Here is an 18,689-nt window from a genome sequence, read left to right on the forward strand (position 1 = left end):
CCACCACCTCAGGCTTTCTCCTTGCTTCTGTATCAACTTCACTGACATTCTATTTCCAGAAGTAACAATAGCCATTTCAATTTGCTTAGAAATATTTTTAATGAAAATTACACTGCCATTCCACTAGAGTAAAAAGTTCCCTTGAGTCACAATAACTTCTCCCACCCTCAAGGAGACACTTTCTCCTCTAGCACCCATACTCCAACACATAGCACTCACTCTCTTCAATTCCTTTACCTATTTCTAGACTTCAACCTTGATCCACACTCCTTTGCTTTCTTACCATCTTTTCACTGCTTCTATAGACATAATTTGAGACAATGATCCTTGAGTGCACTCAATTCACTTGATGGGAATTATGGGCAGTATGGGCAAATGATGGGCAGTAACCAGTTGATTGCCAGTCAAAATCAATGCTGTATAATGCACATATCTATACACACCCACCCTCAAGGATTAGGATCTTGATCCAAAGACAAGTTGAGAATGCTCACAGATAGTAGACTAGAAATAATTTGAGCTAATTAGACATTTAGCAGCTCTTACTTTTGAGTATTATCATAAGATCAAAAAATTTAACAGAAAAAATACTGTTTGAACAAATGATACTGATGACTGGTCATGGCCTTTCACTGGTAATAAATAAAATAAATCATATCTCTACCAAGATATCTATCTTTACTTTTTCATCCAAAAGAAATCTGCCTCATTTCACATCTATACATATTCTTGGTATGTATAATGAATTTAGCCATTCTTTCCTAATGTTCTAAAACTCTTACTACAGCTATTTTCCTGAGATGTGAAAAGTAAAACAGGCTTTGTGCTCGATGTGCCTCTACCATATTTTGCCCAAGGCAACTGACATTACTGAAAAACTACCCAAACACATAACCAAATTTGAGAGAAATACATAAAAGGTCTTTGAGTAGACCACCATTTCAGTTTAAGAATAAGAAAATAAGAGTAATTGTTAGGTACATCCAAAATCAATTAGGTATGTATAAAATAAGTCTAAATAAAATACATTTCAGTTTTCATGGCTATTCTATCTTACATAATATAGAATATATGGTAGATAACATGGTGTAGAGTCAGTTCGGGAATTCAGTAACCTAGATTTCAACTGTGGCTCTACTACCCCTTACTGTGTTATCTTCAGCAAGTTATATAACCTCTCTATACCTCAGTTTTCTGTCAAGTGTTTTGTGATAATTATATTTATAATCACAGGTCATTTGAGCAATGAATACATATAAATTCACGCACCTGTCACATCATGAGCAATGATTTCAGTGATTATTAGTAGTAGTATTATAATACTGATTATCTAGAGCCTATATAACTGGCAACCAATGAAGCTGAATACTGGCAGCTTTCATCTTCAAGACAAAAAAAAAAAAGGTAGCTAACAATAAAGCAGTAAACTGCATGGTTTAGATTTATTTGCTAATTCATCTATTCCAGTTGACTTTGTCTTAAGAATCTAAACCCACAGTTTGTCACAGTCTAAATAAAAAATTTGGTTCCCAAAATATTCTAATCAGTTGAGGCTTAATATTAAAAAATTCTTTTAAAAGTTCATATCAAACACATAAGAGTTCTTCCTAAACTAAGAGGCAAATTCAGAATTTAATTTTTAAATGAACTGGAAATAAATGTAAGTGAAAGATGAGATTAATATGTCTTAGTAAAGGAACAAAAATCTTTTTTTCTGCTTAAAGCTTTTATCTTTGTAACCTTTGAAGAGAATGTTTTAATAGAACTTTAAATTAGGACTATGTATCTATCTAACTGGAGTAACACTACCTTCAACAAGGCATAGAACATCCCTGCAGATAATACAAATCACTATCTTAAGGAAAGATCACTAACATACATTTCATTTTACTCTAAATATAAAATTGCAGTCAATAGCAAAATCCAGACTGTGAGAAAGCACATAGGATAAACAATTCATTTGGTCTTTCTTCAACAAATAAATTGTAAGGGAGAATAAAAAGAGAAAGATATGGGGAAACCAAGGGAATAAAAGAGATTTTTAAAAACTCATTAAATAAAACTTCAAATAGGCAAATTAAACTGCTGGGATACATGCTCAGGCGATAAAACCATAAACAAACGTGAGGAAATAATAACCATAAAAGTCACAGTAGTATTTACAAGTCTCTAAGAGGAGGAGGGCGGGGCTCGGGTTTGCAAAGCAGCATACAGAACAGCTGCTCAAACTCTATTTTTTAATTGGATAGCGTCTATAGGGTATTCACCTCAGTAATTTTTGTGCCAGTGTTATATTTTACAATTTAAAAAGTTTTTAAAAATATAATTGCAATCTAAAAGATTTACTAAAGTAGCGATTTTATATTTTTTCATGCAAATGCATTCCTTTTCCTACATTCATAGTCATACTCTTAAATAAATGCATTGCACCTGAGTTTCACAGATAAAGGTTCCATGACACCTGAGCAGAGTCATTTACTAGATTGGTGTCTAGCCATTATTTAAATCAGGCCTAATGATTTTTTAAAAGATTTTATGTATTTATTTCAGAGAGAAGCAGAGAAAAAGGACCACAAGCTGGGGGGTGGGGGGTGGGGGAGGGACAAAGGAAATCTCAAGGAGACTTCTCCCCCAAAGCAGAGCACCTTGCAGGGCTCAATCCCACAACCTCAATATCACAACCAGAGCTGAAATCATGAGTCAGATGCTTAACGGACTATGCCACCTAGGCACCTCAATCTGGCATAATGATTCTTTTTAAGATTTATTTATTTATTCATGAGAGAGAGAGAGAGAGAGGCAGAGACATAGGCAGAGGGAGAAGCCAGCTTCTCGCAGGGAACCCAACGTGGGACTCAATCCCAAATCCTGGGATCAGGCCCTGAGCCAAAGGCAGACACTCAACTGCTGAGCCACCCAGGCTTCCCTGGCATAATGATTTTGATTTTAATTCTGTATCATCAAAAAAAAACACAGACTTTTGTCATGATTTCATATACCTTTTATTTATTTCACTTCCAAAAGAAAAGCCAATTAAAAAAAAAAAAACACAAGGAGAGCCAGTGTGGCACAGTCTATTAAGAGTCGGACTCTTGGTTTCAGCTCAGGTCGTTATTTCAGGGCCATCAGATAGCGTCCCAAGTGGGGCTGGTGAAGTCTGCTTAAGGCTCTCTTTCCCTTTCCCTCTGTCCCTCCCACTCGTGTTCTCCCCCATTCTTCCATAAATAAATGAATAAATAAATAAACAAACAAACAAACAAATAAATCTTAAAAACAAAACACAGTACTCTTAGGAAAGCTGTTACGGGCTTAATTAACAAGGCAGGAAATCACAAATGTTGGAGAGGATATGGAGAAAAGGGAACCCTCTTGCACTGTTGGTGGGAATGTGGACTGGTACAGCCACTCTGGGAAACTGTGTGGAGGTTCCTCAAAGAGTTAAAAATAGATCTGCCCTACGTACGACCCAGCAATTGCACTGCTGGGGATTTACCCCAAAGATACAGATGCAATGAAACGCCGGGACACCTACACCCCGGCGTTTATAGCAGCAATGTCCATAATAGCCAAACTGTGGAAGGCCTCGGTGTCCATCGAAAGATGAATGGATAAAAAAGATGTGGTTTATGTATACAATGGAATATTACTCAGCCATTAGAAATGACAAATACCCACCATTTGCTTCGACATGGATGGAACTGGAGGGTATTATGCTGAGTGAAATAAGTCAATCAGAGAAGGACAAACATTATATGGTCTCATTCATTTGGGGAATATAAAAAATAGTGAAAGGGAATAGAAGGGAAGGGAGAAGAAATGGGTAGGAAATATCAGAAAAGGGAGACAGAACATGAAAGACTCCTAACTCTGGGAAACGAACTAGGGGTGGTGGAAAGGGAGGTGGGCAGGGGGTGGGGGTGACTGGGTGGCAGGCACTGAGGTGGGCACTTGACGGGATGAGCACTGGGTGTTATTCTGTATGTTGACAAAAATGAACACCAATAAAAAGTAAATTTATTAAAAAAAACTCTCTTTCCCTTTCCCTATGTCCCTCCCACTCGTGTTCTCCCCCCCCATTCTTCCATTCTTAAATAAATAAATAAATAAATAAATAAATAAATAAATAAATAAATAAATAAATCTTAAAAACAAAACACAGTACTCTTAGGAAAGCTATTATGGGCTTAATTTTATTCCTCTCAAATTCTTATGATGAAGTCCTAACCCCTCAGTACCTCAGACTGTAACTGTATTTGAAGATAAAGTCTTTAAGAAATAATTAAATTAAAATGAGGTTGTTACTATAGGCCCTAACGCAACATGAGGAATGGTCTATTAAGATGAAGAAATCAGAGGGCTGGGTATCTGCCTTTGGCTTCTGCCTTCAGCTCAGGTTGTGATCCCGAGGTCCTGAGATCGAGCCCTACATAAGGCTCCCTACTCAGCGGGGAGTCACCTTCTCCCTCTGCCCTCCCCCCCTGCTTGTGCACTCTCTCTCTCTTTCTCTCTTTTTCAGAAGAAGAAGAGGAGAGGGGGGAGGAGGAGGAGGAGGGAGGAAGAAGAAGAAGAAATTAGAGTACAGACACACAGAGGGAAAACCACATAAAGGCAAAGGGAGAAGACACCAGCCACAAGCCTCAGAGGAAACCAACCCTGTTGACCTTGGTCTTGGCCTTCCGGCCTCCAAAATTCTAAGGAAATACATTTCTGGGGGTGCCTGGGTGGCTCAGTAGGTTACGTATCTGCCTTTGGCTTAGGTCATGACCCTGGGGTCCTGGGATGGAGCCCACATAGGGCTTCCTGTTCAATGGAAGTTTGCTTATCCCTCTTCTGTTTCTGCCCTCAACACGTGCTTTCTCTCTCTCTCAAATAAATGTTTTAAAAAAGAAAATACATTTCTGTTGTTTAAGCCACTCTATGGTACTTTGTGATGGCCTTAGCAAATTAATACAGATGGTATGAAAATGATTTTTTGGAAAAAAAATAGTAGAAAGAAGAAAAAGAAAAAAAATGAAATGCTACAATTTTAGTTGATTTCTAACGTTCAGTAGAAAGAAAACCTTGAAAAAATTCTGAGTCATTAGTAAGGAAAAGAGAACAGATTCGATGTAAAAAGAAACACCCTAAAATGCTAAGCACAAAGGGTAAGACACAAGGGAACCAGCAGGAAGTAAGTGGCTACTAACTGAACTGGTGGGGCAGAATTCAGAGCTTTCAATGTGGTTCCTGGAAAAAACCCAGAGGAGAATTTTGAGTTAGGTTTTTAAATAGACTAGAAACAAATGGAGGTGATGGGTGACATCCAAGTGGTTTTCTTAAAGGGAGAAACGTCTTCTGGCAGAAGGGTTTGAATGAAGGTTGAATTTATTATTGCCCTACTTTAAAAGGCTTGGGGGTTTTGCAAACCATCAATGAAAACAATGCAATTCTCAGACTGGAAAAAAATCAGCAAAACTGTGCAGAATGTCAGAGCTCTTGGTGTTACATATCCCATGGAGCCTAATGATCTCAGAGTGGAGAAGCTTTGTTGATTAAGTACAAATTTCCTGAAAAGGGATATTATTGTAGCAACAGCAGATAGCTTTTTGTTAGACCTGCCCTCCACACTCATATGCATTTCATTATGCCACTCACGGGCATAAATAGAAATAGATGGTGAACTGCCTGTTTCTTTCCCTCTTTAATTTGACAAAGGAATGAGATACACTGTGCATTCACAAAAGCATCATACAAAATAGACAAGTGAAGCCAAATAAACAGGGAAGATAAGAGAAGCCCAGAGATTCTAAATCTAGTTAATTTTTTCCAACTCCAAACAAAATGGCACCATTTTCCTAAGTCATATCTGGAAGAATCCTAACATCCTTTCTGCAGTAAGGCAGTGAAATAAACTGACCAACCATTCAATCTGTCAGTCTTAACAAGTTTAGAGTAACTTTCTGGAAAGACTGGCATAAATATTATAATTACTTTACATGTAAAAATCAACAGATTTTAAGTCTTTATCAGAGATGCCTATGCATGATACAGAAATGTTGCTTGAAAAGCAAGATACTGGGCAGCCTGGGTGGCTCAGCAGTTTAGCGCCGCCTTCAGCCCAGGGCCTGGTCCTGGTCCTGGAGACCCAGGATCGAGTCCCACGTCGGGCTCCCTGCATGGAGCCCGCTTCTCTCTCTGCCTGTGTCTCTGCCTCTCTCTCTCTCTCTCTCTGTCTCTCATGAATAAATAAAAAAAATTTTAAAAGAAGAAAAGATACTATAGTGCATGTATATATGACAGCAACTATATAAAAATTTACAATATGTGCATAGGACAAAACAATACTAAAAGGAAATACAATAAAATGAAAACAAAGTTTACCTTGGTGATGAATTTAAGGGTGATTTTTCATTTTTCCCCACTTTTCTCTATTTGTAAGTTTACTAACATGAGTCTATTCAGAAAAATCTATTTTTTATGTTTTTTATATTCAGAAAAAGAAAGCAAATCTATATAAATGGCATTATAATTCTGATAAAGAAGAGGAAATCTGAACAGTGTTCAGAAGAAAATAAACACTTGACTAAAATGTATCATACCACACATGGGCCTAAAGAAACCCTTGAGTGGGATTCGATCTCACATGTCCTCAAGTTACATCATCAGTAGACTGGACAAAAATACACATTCCTATGCCTAAAATTGGAAGAGGCTTTTATTTACAAGTCATCTTTTTCAGAGCTTACATAACAAGAACCAGCATCTGAGATTTCTCCCACCAGGGATTTAAAATCCCCAGGACTTCCCTGTAGACCTAATAAACTTACCATTTTACCAAGACAATGTCTTTCCCAACTGAATGCAAATCATGTACCTACCCTGGACCCAAGACTTCACTCTTGGTTCTCAGAGCTAACCTTAAAAAGGCAAATTTCAGAAATGGTTTTCTATGACATATTCTAAAAAGAACCCTTTGCACTACATTAATCCCATAAAATAGAACTCCAACAATTCCCACAGTACTAAGAATTCTTTTTCTGGTAACTGAAGGTTTATATTCACAAGTGGGTAATACAGTTTCTTGAAAAAATCTGAAATATAAAAACCCCAAAGGTGTATAATAGAAGTATCACTGTAAACTAAAATCATAATCGATATTTTAAAAATTCTCAAGAAATTTCCCCCAGAGGGAGAAAATTTTACTTACTTTAACTTCCACTGTCTTCCCTCCATGTTCAACATGTCTCTCTATGTATTCAGAGGACAGCAAATCACTGTAACAAACAGAAATGATGATTAAAGAGGATTTTGAAAATATAAATCATTCGAAAATTGCCAAGTTTGTACATAAAGCTTTAGCCCATATTTGAAAACAAAAGTAAAAATTTTTAGGTCTCTTTCTCTCTCTCCCTCTGTCTTTGTCTTTCTCTTTCACTCTCTGTCCTACATACACACACCCTAGTACTTCCAAAAAAATATGAGGTTAAATCACCTGTCACCCTATTGCTTAGCAGAGCTTATTCTTCTGATCTAGTTCAACAGTTCTAGGAAACTACCATTATTTGCAAGACATCTTCTTCGTTCCATTTTTACTTTAGCTTTTATCAAATAGTTCTGATTTGCTACCATACATTACCATTTTTAATGTGTGATATTTTAACCTAATATTCCTTTCCATCACAAAAACAGTGAAAGGGGCAAAAGAAGGTAGAAGAAATGAGAAGGAATATGCCTTGAGCATTTTTAAATAACCCTTTTGAAATCTCTAATGACATTCTTTTTTTTTTTTTTAACCATTTTATTTATTTATTTATTCATGAGAGACACAGAGAGAGTGGCAGACACACAGGCAGAGGGAGAAGCAGGCTCCATGCAGGGAACCCAATGAGGGACTCCAGCCAGGATCACACCCTGAGCCAATATCAGGCACTAAACCGCTGAGCCACCCAGGGATCTCCTCCTAACGACATTCTTATACAATTTTAAAATGTTTATATTTTCTTAAATATGCTTCCCTTTAATTCCATATATGTGAAAAAATTCCCCCTTTAATGGTAGTTCCTCAAGACACCCCTTCCATGAAAGTCTCAGAGTGTTCAGATTTTTAAAGCACTAAAACATAAGTAAAATTTATATTATTAAATAAAAATAAAATAAAAATAAGCTATAAATTTATTTTAAGATTTTATGTATTTGAGAGACAGAGTATAGAACAAGAGAGAGAAAGAGAAAGAGAGCATGAGCATGGGAGAGAGGCAGAGGGAGAGGGAGAAGCAGGATCCCAGAGAACAGGATGCCCAGTGCAGGGACTCAATCCCAGGACCCAGCATCATGACCTGAGCTGAAGGCATATGCTTAACTCACTGACCCACCCAGGTGCCTCGAAGGTATAATTTCTAACTCTGTCAATAGATACTCAGCCAATTAAAAAATCTTCTTCACAATGCTCTGAAGGTCACCATGCCAAAATTATCCCAGTCATTTAAAAAATGTGAATTTCTGGGGCACCTGGGTGGCTCAGTGGGTTAAGCATCCAACTCTTGATTTCAGCTCCAGTCATGATCTCAAAATCATAAGACTGAGCCCTGCATCAGCTTCCATCCTGGATGTGCAGCCTGCCTAAGATTCTCTCTCTCTCCCTCTTTCTGTTCCTTCCTGAGCCCCCACCCTGCTTTTCATGCACACATGCTCTGTCTCTATTAATCTGAGTCCAAAGGCCTTCCACAATAAGCACCATGCCTACAGTTGCTTGAAAGGTAAACAGAATGATCAAACACATGTTATATTAACACAAGTACCATAATCAATTTCCTGCAGTATCTGATCCCTACATTACCACTTAAGAAACCTATAATCACAGTCTAACTCCTTGTTTCACTTGTCTTTGGAATACATTTTCCTGCTGACATTTTGGGGGAACCAGCTAGGATGCTTAAAGCTGCAAGATGCAGAAAACACAACTAAATCTGGCTTAAACAATTAGGACATTTAAATCTTATTTCTTGTTAGAAATTCCAGGACAAGTGTAATGTGATTTTTCTTCTGAAAATCTCTGGATCTGTTAGATGAATAAATTTGAAGTTTACAAAATATATGCAAACACTTCTAAGATGATTTAAATATAGACAAGTAACTAGTAAACAAAATTTTGTTAGATGTGGCAGGATGCACAGGATGTGTAAAGTATAACTAAGAAGATCATGTATGTGTTACACATGGATAGAAAGGGATGGGTGACCAAATGATATTTGATATTCATGAGGCACCTGGGTAATAAATGCTCATTATATCATAAATATACAAAAGATACTAAATATCCAGGATACACTATTCATAAACACTATTAATGAGGTCTTAATTCAATCGCCTATTGGTGACATCCAGGGCTTCTCAACCTCCACACTATTGACATTTTGGGCCAGAGAATTCTTTGTCTTGGGGAGTATCTTACACATTGTAGCATATTTATCAGCTTCTACCCACTAGGTGCCAATAGCATCGCACAGACACATTGGTCATGACTATCAAAAATGTCTCCAGACATTGCAAATGTAGACTCAGGGGTAAAACTGCTTTGGTTAATAAACACTGCTGACACCCATTTCTGCCCCAGGTTTTCTTTGCCCAAAAAACACAAATGGAATTCATGACTGTTCATCAAGCTAACTGGCAATGAATAGCTCCTGACCAAGAATACTTATCTCTGTGTAACTCAGATACAGCAAATGAGTGTCATTAGCTTGAACTACCTTCCACCTATGGAGCTTGCCCAAACCTCAGCTCTAGTCTTTGAAACCACATCATCAGCAGGTAAGGTAGACACAGCAGAGAGAGAAGGAGAACTTGGGAACACTGTGTGAACTGATCCTTCACTCAACTCGTACCCTATACTAAGTCTGCTAACCTACCCATTTCTTTCTTCTTGCTTCTCACCATGTCCTTTGTCCCTCAAATTAATCTAGCAAGCCATGTGACTTGAAGATTTTAATTTAGTCTGTGGGGGCTAGCTTGCCTGGAGGTACACTCCTGGGCTACTACCTATTACATTCAAGTAATTTCCCACCAGACATCAGGCAGTTCCAGAGTTAGTTCATGTGGCAGCTCAGCATATATATGTGACCAGGCAAAAGTTCATCTTTCTGCTCTGCCACCAGTATGGTGAGCGACCTGTTCTCTTAACTGGTTTTGTTAGGGTCACGATGACCCTAACATGGTTACTGCAATTCGAAGCATCTCACATAGATAAAAATATCCTAAGGTAGAAAAGCCCTGTATTTTTCTTTCTTTCTCTCTCTCTTTCTTTCTTTCTTTCATCTATCATCTCTCTACTTATTTATTTGAGACACAGAGACATAGAGGCAGAGATATAGGCTCAGGAAGAAGCAGGCTCCCCACAGGGAGCCCAATGCAGGACTCTATCCCAGGATCCTGGGATCACAACCTGAACCAAAGGCAGATGCTCAACCACTGAGCCACCTGGGTGCTCTGTATTTCTTTAAAAGAATCAGTAAACTCTTCACTGAAAGCCCCTAGTATTCATCTTCTCAAGTATGTTTTGCCAAAATTACCTTACTGAACCTCACCAAAACAAATCCTTTGACTGGGACATTTGCCTTTGAACAATCAAGTTCTCCTTCTCCAGAGCCTGGCATGAACATCATGAGTACTCAGAGCTGAACAATGTTAGGGGGAAGGAGGATGGAGGAGAGAAGAGCCTTTGTGCAGCCAACCAACAGTTGTCTTTCTTGTCCTTTCTTTCTTCATTTTCCTCCTTCCCTCCCTCCCTCCCTCCCTCCCTTCCTTTTTTCCCATGGGGATATGAGATAGTACTTCACAAATTTCAAAGGATTTCTAACAAAAGTGAAGCCCCATGATAAAAATCTGCCTTGTAAGCAAAACATGTCATTGTTCTAGCATCCACATCTCACCCAGTTACCAGCAGCCATACCCTACACAGGAGAGGCATCAGCCAGATGTTTGCAAAGGACTGGCTCCAGAACTTATATCAGTCTCAACTTTCCAAAAGTGAGAAAGGAAAACTGCCATACACAGGGAGTGTTTATTAGCAGAACAACTATTATCCCCTCTCTTGGGAATCTGAACAAGTAAATTCACAAGAAATCATTCAAAGAAAGAGAGGCAGAAAGTCAGAAATAAGCAGACACTTGAAAGAAATGGAGTTGTGCCAGTGGCGAATACCAGAGGGAAAACCCCAAATCTCTGCTGCTTAGGTCCTGGGATCCAGAATAGCCCATCCCTGATACTGAGTATCTGTGGGATCCTTTCTCCATCCGTCACATAAGTAAATTCCCATTATGGGAGCTAACATGAGTGAGATCAAAAGCAACTAGTTTATAACATCACTTAAAGAAGTTATGGTAGTAGTAGTAATAACAACCATAATTTTTTAAAAACAACTTTTGAGTTTTCCAGGTTTTCTTTTTTTTCTTAAGATTTATTTATTTATTTGACACACACACACACACAGAGAGAGAGAGAGAGAGAGAGAGAGAGAGGGAACACAAGCAGGGGGAGTGGCAGGCAGAAAGTGAGGAGAAGCACGTTCCCTCATGCAGGACTTGATCTCAGGACCCTGGGATTATAACGTGAGCTGAAGGCAGATGCTTAACTGACTTAGCCACCCAGGTGCCCCTGAATCTTCCAGGTTTTCAAAGTTCAAGGAAATATTTTCCTCTGAATTATAAAATCTAGAAATTAAGAGAGTATGAGTCACCACATGAATGTAATTACAGTAAAGAAAACCCTCTGCTTAGAAATTACGCAGCTATTTCAATCAAGCCTCTACCTACAAGTAGTGTTGGAAAGGGCTCCATGTAATTTAAACTAAAAACAGCCCAGGCAATTGGGTTTTGTTTGTTTGCAGTACTGTGGAAGTCTGTTAAGTATTGTTATTTTAATTATTAGGCTGAAAAACATTCCATTTAAAATGTCACTTTTCCTCTACTGAAGCATAAAATCTTTACTACCATCTACTTAGAACCTAAGCAAATTTTCTTGAAGCCTCCTAAGGTAGAGATAATCAAAATTACCTTAAGCTCTTTTCCTTAGATTGTCATTGTTTATTGTTAAAATAGGATCTATTTAAATAATTTCAAGTGTAGGAAAATGGAGGATGATCTCCTTAATGTTGAGAAATTTTACTTTACTGTAAATTGATAAAGTAGAATTTCCTCCATGATAACTAATGGCTTACTCAAAACTATGTGTGCACGCTAACGTGTGAATTTTGAAAGATGAAAGTGAAAATCATTTTTAATCAAATTTTAAAGGCCACTTGTTTTACAAAGAAAGTAAGTAAATGTACTTAAAGTCAGAAATGTATTCTGAGGCCTTTTTTTCTTCATTTGCATGCCATAATAAGCCTGTAGTAAGCAAAACAAAGACAATGTAAACATTCTCGGTCATAATGATTACTCTTTGTCTAGAGGACAACAGTCACGAAATCTGAGGTACCTGGTTTAGTACAAAGATTCTGGAGTTTAAAAACAAAACTGGTATTTTGATTTCTTATCTAAACTCTGCCACTTACCTGCTGTGTAACCTTGGTCAGGTTATTTAATCTTTTTGAACATAATTTGCTCATTTCTAAAATGGAGATAATATGAAGTTAATAGGTATTAAACCAGTATGTATATGAAAATTAAACCATTATGTATATGAAATCCCTCCCATATCAGGATTTCAACTCCCCTCCCTATTCACCACCTCCTATCCATCTTTCCCTGCAACATTCACTTGAACTATTGGAGAGTTTTAAACCATGAACTTTTTCACTGTCCTTCCCTCCCTCCTGCCTACCCAATTTAGCTTATATTCCATGCTCTGTCATGATAATCACTCCCTTGCACACATTCTAAACTTCCTTAGTCCTCTTGCTCTGCTCTCTCCACTATGCTCACTTGGCCAAACCTCAACTATGATAGAACTTAACTCTTCTAATAGTCTGTTCTCAAAGAGCAGAACATCCCAAAAGATGATGTGATGAATTTATGAGCACAATTATCAAGTGGTTCTGCTTATAGCAAAGCACTGCCTATATATCCACTAGATTTTCCTAGTCAATTTACTGTAAAAAGACCTTCCCAAGCTTTTCTCTACAAAGTATCCCTTCATCATCACTCTGTGTTGATGACCTCAATTCTTTATTTACTGAGAAAATGGAAACAGAAAAAGACTACTTCATCTTTCCTATTGACATACCAACCTGGACCCATTTCTGAACCAGTCTCTACATGAATGTAAAGAGGCATCTCAAAGTCAACACGGCTAATGCAGAACTCTCTCATCCAAATCCCAATATTCATTTCTACATTCAAAATATTAATTCAAAACAGTAAGGAAAACTGGGGCACCTTTACCAAGTGATCAATGCAAATCATCAGTAATGGAAGAAACCAAAAACTTATGCTCCTGAAGTGATACACCAAGAAGGACACACCATTTATGGTTTTCCCACTAAAAACACCAAACGAAGAAACAAATGGATGAAGAAACCTGAACCAGCAACAGATTTTCAAAAATGGCCTTAGAACAAAGATCTAACTGAAGGTACTACCAGTAAAATGTGACCTCAGGGTCAAGATCAAATCAAAGGATATGGTTTTAAGACCCTTTGTTAAGACCTCAGAAAGACCTAAGGCTGTTTTGCTAGGACTGTATCATCTATATAAAAGAATTTGTAAGATTCTCAAGGACCTGCCTACCAAATCCTCAATTACACAAAAGAATTTTTAAGAATCTTAAAGGCAGGGGATCCCTGGGTGGCTCAGCAGTTTAGTGCCTGTCTTCGGCCCAGGACATGATCCTGGAGTCCCGGGATCCAGTCCCACATCGGGCTCCCTGCATGGAGCCTGCTTCTCCCTCTGCCTGTGCCTCTGCCTCTCTGTGTGTGTGTGTCTCTCATGAATAAATAAATAAAATCTTTAAAAAAAAAAAAAAAAAAAAAGAATCTTAAAGGCACTGTCCCAAGCATCTTACCTCAAAGTCTAAAATAAGGAGGGGTCTTTCCCAAAAAGATGTGTGGCTGTGGTTTTGTCTAATGGGGTAAATCCTAATGAATTCACACAGAACCCACCAATGGAAAAACCACCAGCTTGGGTCAAAATGGACAGTCAACTCAAATTTCTTACACTCAGGAAGAAGACTGAGAGATACTTAGATTAAGGCCTAGGCCCATTACTTATGGAAAAGAAATGTTGACTCAAAGAGTACAGCCAAGAACCACAGGCAATCACTCCCAGGAAGTAAAAGAGAGCCTTAACTTACACATTCGCTTTCCCCAAAACAGGGGAAACTGGTGATAGACACCTGGTTAAATATGAGAATTTCAATAGACCAATGAAAGCTAAGTACTTCCTAGTTCTTTCCTTTGTAACTAAATGTGTGTGGAACCAATAACTTGTTTTTTTAGTTCAAGGGTCTATACCTGAGTCACTTCATCTAAAAAGTAGATTAAACACCAGGACCTGATTCAGATGATGACAACCTGAGCCCCAAAGTTTGAGCCAAATACTATAATGGAATGAGATTTTTCAAGAGCGTTTGGAGGAATTTACTGCATCTGCAGTAAATATAAATAATTGAGAAATATAAATAATTTGTGATCAAAGGATGGCTACAAATTCTTTGTCACTCCTCTTACAGCCAAGTGAAGGCTGTTTCTCCCCCCCTTGAATCTGAGCTGGCCTTGTAGCAAATACAACGAACATAAGTGAAACTGTATAACATCTGAGATTCCCAGTTTTTACTTTCATATATGTACTTTTCGCCCATCTTTGAATCTCTGAATCCAGCCATCAAGCTGTAAAGAAGCCTAAGCAACCACATAATAATATACTTTACACTTGTAGAGAAGAACCAGAGTCCCTAGCTTATAGCCCCAGCTGAATTTCCAGCCAATGCTGGCACCAATTTTCAACCATGTGATTGAGACCATCCTGGATCTGCCAGATTTCATAGTGCCCCAGATAATACTATAGAAAGCAGAACTGCCCAGTCAACCCACAGAATTGTGCAAAATAATATACTAAGGCAATAGGCTGGTCATGCCTGCTTATTCTAACCATTCAGCAATTGTTAATAACGCAGGGATGCCTGGGTAGCTCAGTGGTTGGGCGTGTCTGCCTTCTGCTCAGGGCGTGATCCTGGAGTCCCGGGATCCAGTCCCACATCGGGCTCCCTACATGGAGCCTGCTTCTCCCTCTGCCTGTGTCTCTGCCTCTCTCCTTCTAGGTCCCTCATGAATGAATAAATAAAATCTTTAAAAGAAAAAAATTTTTTAATTGTTAATAGTCCACAAAATTAACGTCATGTTTTCCTTGGAGCAGGCTCCAAATGAGCCCAATGTAACTGACTTTGAATAATACAAACACAAAAGAATCACAGAAGTTTCAAATATGAGTATAATCCATCCAGTAAAATAGGAAAAAGCACCATTGAGTCATAAAAGAAAATGAGAGATTTTGTTTCATTTCAAAGCTTTTCAGAAGAACAGAATTGGGAAAATGGAAGATTTAAGAATTCAAATTTCATCATCTTATGTAAGAGGTATAAGAAATTATAAGCTTAGAAAAAACTCACTCCTCTAATTCTCTCCATTTTATGCATCTCCCCCCCCACACACACATTTCATTTCTCTTTCCTTACTCATCTAGTCAATAATTAACCTTCCAGATCTTTTTTGAAAACTAACGTCTTTGCTGAGAATCTTCGATACAGAAAATGGATAAATGTCCTGCGTCTTTCTACCAGTGAGAATTAATCATCCATTCATCAGCCCCAGAACTGCTGTCTACATCCTCTATATGTAATAACTAATATTTAAAATTCTTATTTGGGGGTGCCTGGGTGACTCAGTGGGTTAAGTGTCTACTTTCAGCTCAGGTCATGATCTCAGGATCCTGGGATGGAGCCCTGCATCAGGCTCCTTGCTCAGCGGGGAGTCTGCTTCTCCTTATGCTCTGGCTTGCCCTCTCTCAAATAAATAAATAAATAAAATCTTTTTTATTTATTTATTTTATTTATTATTTTTTAATAAAGTCTTTTAAAAATAAATTTCTTATTTTGTTTGAACTAAAGGGAAACAACACAATTAAAAACTTACTTTAAGATCTGCCTTTTGGAACAAAGTTTCATTTTGCTTCTTTCCAAATTATAAATATGAAAATTCCTTCTTGCTTATGCACATATAAGGGACTTTCTGTACACTCTGTGCCTAAAGGTAAGACTACACTTTAGTTATGCTCTGCTAAGGAAGTCATAATCTGATGGAAATTTACCAGGAGCTTTCAGTGTATATGTCAGGACTAAGGCACTTAGAGTAAATGTGATTACGTGACTGCTGAGTTGGGCACTATTATTACTATTACCTCTTTTTATAGACTCCTTATTCCTACTAAGGCAAAGGTTTCCAAGCCTGGCTTTGCCCCAGAATCATAGAATTTTTGTTTTAAATTCCTGGGAACCACCCTCAACCCACCTACCAAATCAGAGTCTCCTAGCTATCTCCTGACATACAAAAATGGTTACCAGGGCATAGAAGTATAACCAAATTAAGTCTACAAATATTCTAGTAAAATTCTATTAACAGTATGTTGGTATATTTTGATCATTGTGAGTCATTACCACACTGAAAGTCAAAGATAGTAGGGAACACCTCACAGCAAAGCAATAAAAAGGAGTCCTCAGTGAATCTTATGGTACATTATCAACAGAGGGAAACATGTTCCTGCCCATTAAAGCCAAATCAAAGACTAATTTTTTTAAAAGAAAATTGACAGATTTACTTCAAAATTTACTTAGATTTCCTTTGAGCACCCTAGAAATGAAAAGTTTTGGTATTTTGAAAAAGTTATAGTTCTTAGATGTGGTTCAAATAAAGATTTCTTTATTTTAATTGCTTGAAACTCACACTCAACAAGGTAGAGCTAGCCCCAAATTCCCTATTGCTCATCTGCATAATCAGAATCTTTGCCATCTTTGTCTCCTTTCTCTCCACATCCATATTATGGGAGTAAGACCATATCCCTCAGCTAGACTCCACTGTCAGAAATAAAGAGCCCAGTGCTAAAAGTGAGATGTTTCCCACCCCTATCTTTGTGACCTCATGAGATGGAGTCAAGTGGGTGCTCTAGTGCTCTAGGTGCCTGTCTGCAGCAAGATGGCACCTACCTACCATCAACCCACAGGACCACATCATGGCAATACACTCCCCAAACCATCAAGATTAACTTAATCAGGCCTATTATCCTAGTTTACGTCTGTTACCTCATGTCTGTTGGGCTCCCAAGTCATCCCTCATCTCTAGATCTCTAATCCCCATAAGGCTCTGTCCCCTCATCCCACCACTCCCACCTCCAGATGCCCTTTGATGATGCCCTCTGGAACTCACACATGTCCATCAGCAAAATCTCCAATCTTTTCCTTGAACACTTCCTTCACCTCTTCCTCTGAGAATCAGCTCTTCACTTCAGGAACTGTGTTTGCTGCACCCACTTAAGTGGGGACTGTATATCCTAACTAAAGGGATCTGGTAAAGAGGGGGAAAGATATCCTCCATGTTTCTCATTGCCATGTCAGGCCACTCTCACATATACTGGCACTAAAAATCACCCCGCCTTGTATCTCCTATCATCAGACTATCACTGATCCTCAACAATAATTTATTGATTCCTGGTCACTTTCCCTGAAGATTTTAGCTTCTAGTTTATGTTTGCACACTCAAACACCACTCCTGTTGTAATTATTGGTGATTTTGATATTGGGTGACCCTTATAATTCTGCCTTCTCAGGTCCTTGACCTCATCTCTTCAAATGATCTTCTATATTCTTTCTCCCATTTACAAAAACAAAAAACAAACAAAACAATTCTACCATTCAAGAAAATTACCCATAGTCAATATCTTCCTTTCTCTTCTCTCTTACCTCTTGAACCCATCTAATCAGATTTTTACCACACTACTTCACCAAAACTGCTCTTATCAAAGTCACTCATTACCTACCTCTGTTTTGTTAAATCTAATGACTGATTCAGTCTTTATCTTATTTGACCTAGAAGCAGCATCTGGCACAGCTGATCACCCCTTCTCTTGGAAATATTTCCTTCAATTTCCTACCAGGTACCACATGTCCTTTTCCTGTTTTTTCTCCTACTTCTCTAGCTCCTTCTTCTCAATCTCCTTTGCTAGTTTCTTCCTATTTCCCCAATCTTTAAATAATGTAGTGGCTGCAGAGGTCAGTCCTTGGTCCTTTTTTCTTTTTATATTCACTGCCTTAGTGAGCTTATCTAATGACTTCAGTTAAATGACAAGTATATGTTGATGACTCTCAGGATTTGTGTCTCCAGTTTAGAATTCTCCTCTGAACTTCATATCTCTAACCATATAGTCAACATCTCTTCCATAACAAATAAACATACTGAACTATGTCCAAATTTGAGCTCCTGATCTTTCTTGACTATCATGATTTTCTCATAGTCTTCCCATCTTCATAAATAACCACTTCCCAGTTACCCTGGCCAAAAACCAAGGAGTGATTACTGACTCCTCAATTTCTCTTACATTCCATATCCAATTGATTATGTCAATTCTGTTTTCAAAATAGATCCAGAATATGAGAACTTCTACTGCCACCAACATGCTCTGAATCACCATGATATCTTGCCTGGATTATTATAATGCTTAAGATCTGTC

General features: G+C 38.1%; 1 protein-coding gene across 30 annotated transcripts in view; it reads right to left on the bottom strand.

The window, feature by feature from the left end:
• The window catches only part of ADAM22 (ADAM metallopeptidase domain 22), a 224,622-nt gene that overhangs the window by 104,640 nt on the left and 101,293 nt on the right, over positions 1-18,689 (bottom strand). For all 30 annotated transcript variants that reach the window (XR_012011081.1, XM_072784293.1, XM_072784299.1 and 27 more), the window contains one exon: positions 7,187-7,253. Coding sequence is in view for 29 of the 30 variants with exons in the window: in XM_072784293.1 (XP_072640394.1) it covers positions 7,187-7,253 (67 nt within the window). In the remaining variant the exon portion in view is untranslated. The remainder of the gene's footprint in view (positions 1-7,186; positions 7,254-18,689) is intronic.

This window comes from Canis lupus, chromosome 18 (assembly GCF_048164855.1).
Source record: "Canis lupus baileyi chromosome 18, mCanLup2.hap1, whole genome shotgun sequence".
Lineage (NCBI taxonomy): Eukaryota > Metazoa > Chordata > Mammalia > Carnivora > Canidae > Canis > Canis lupus.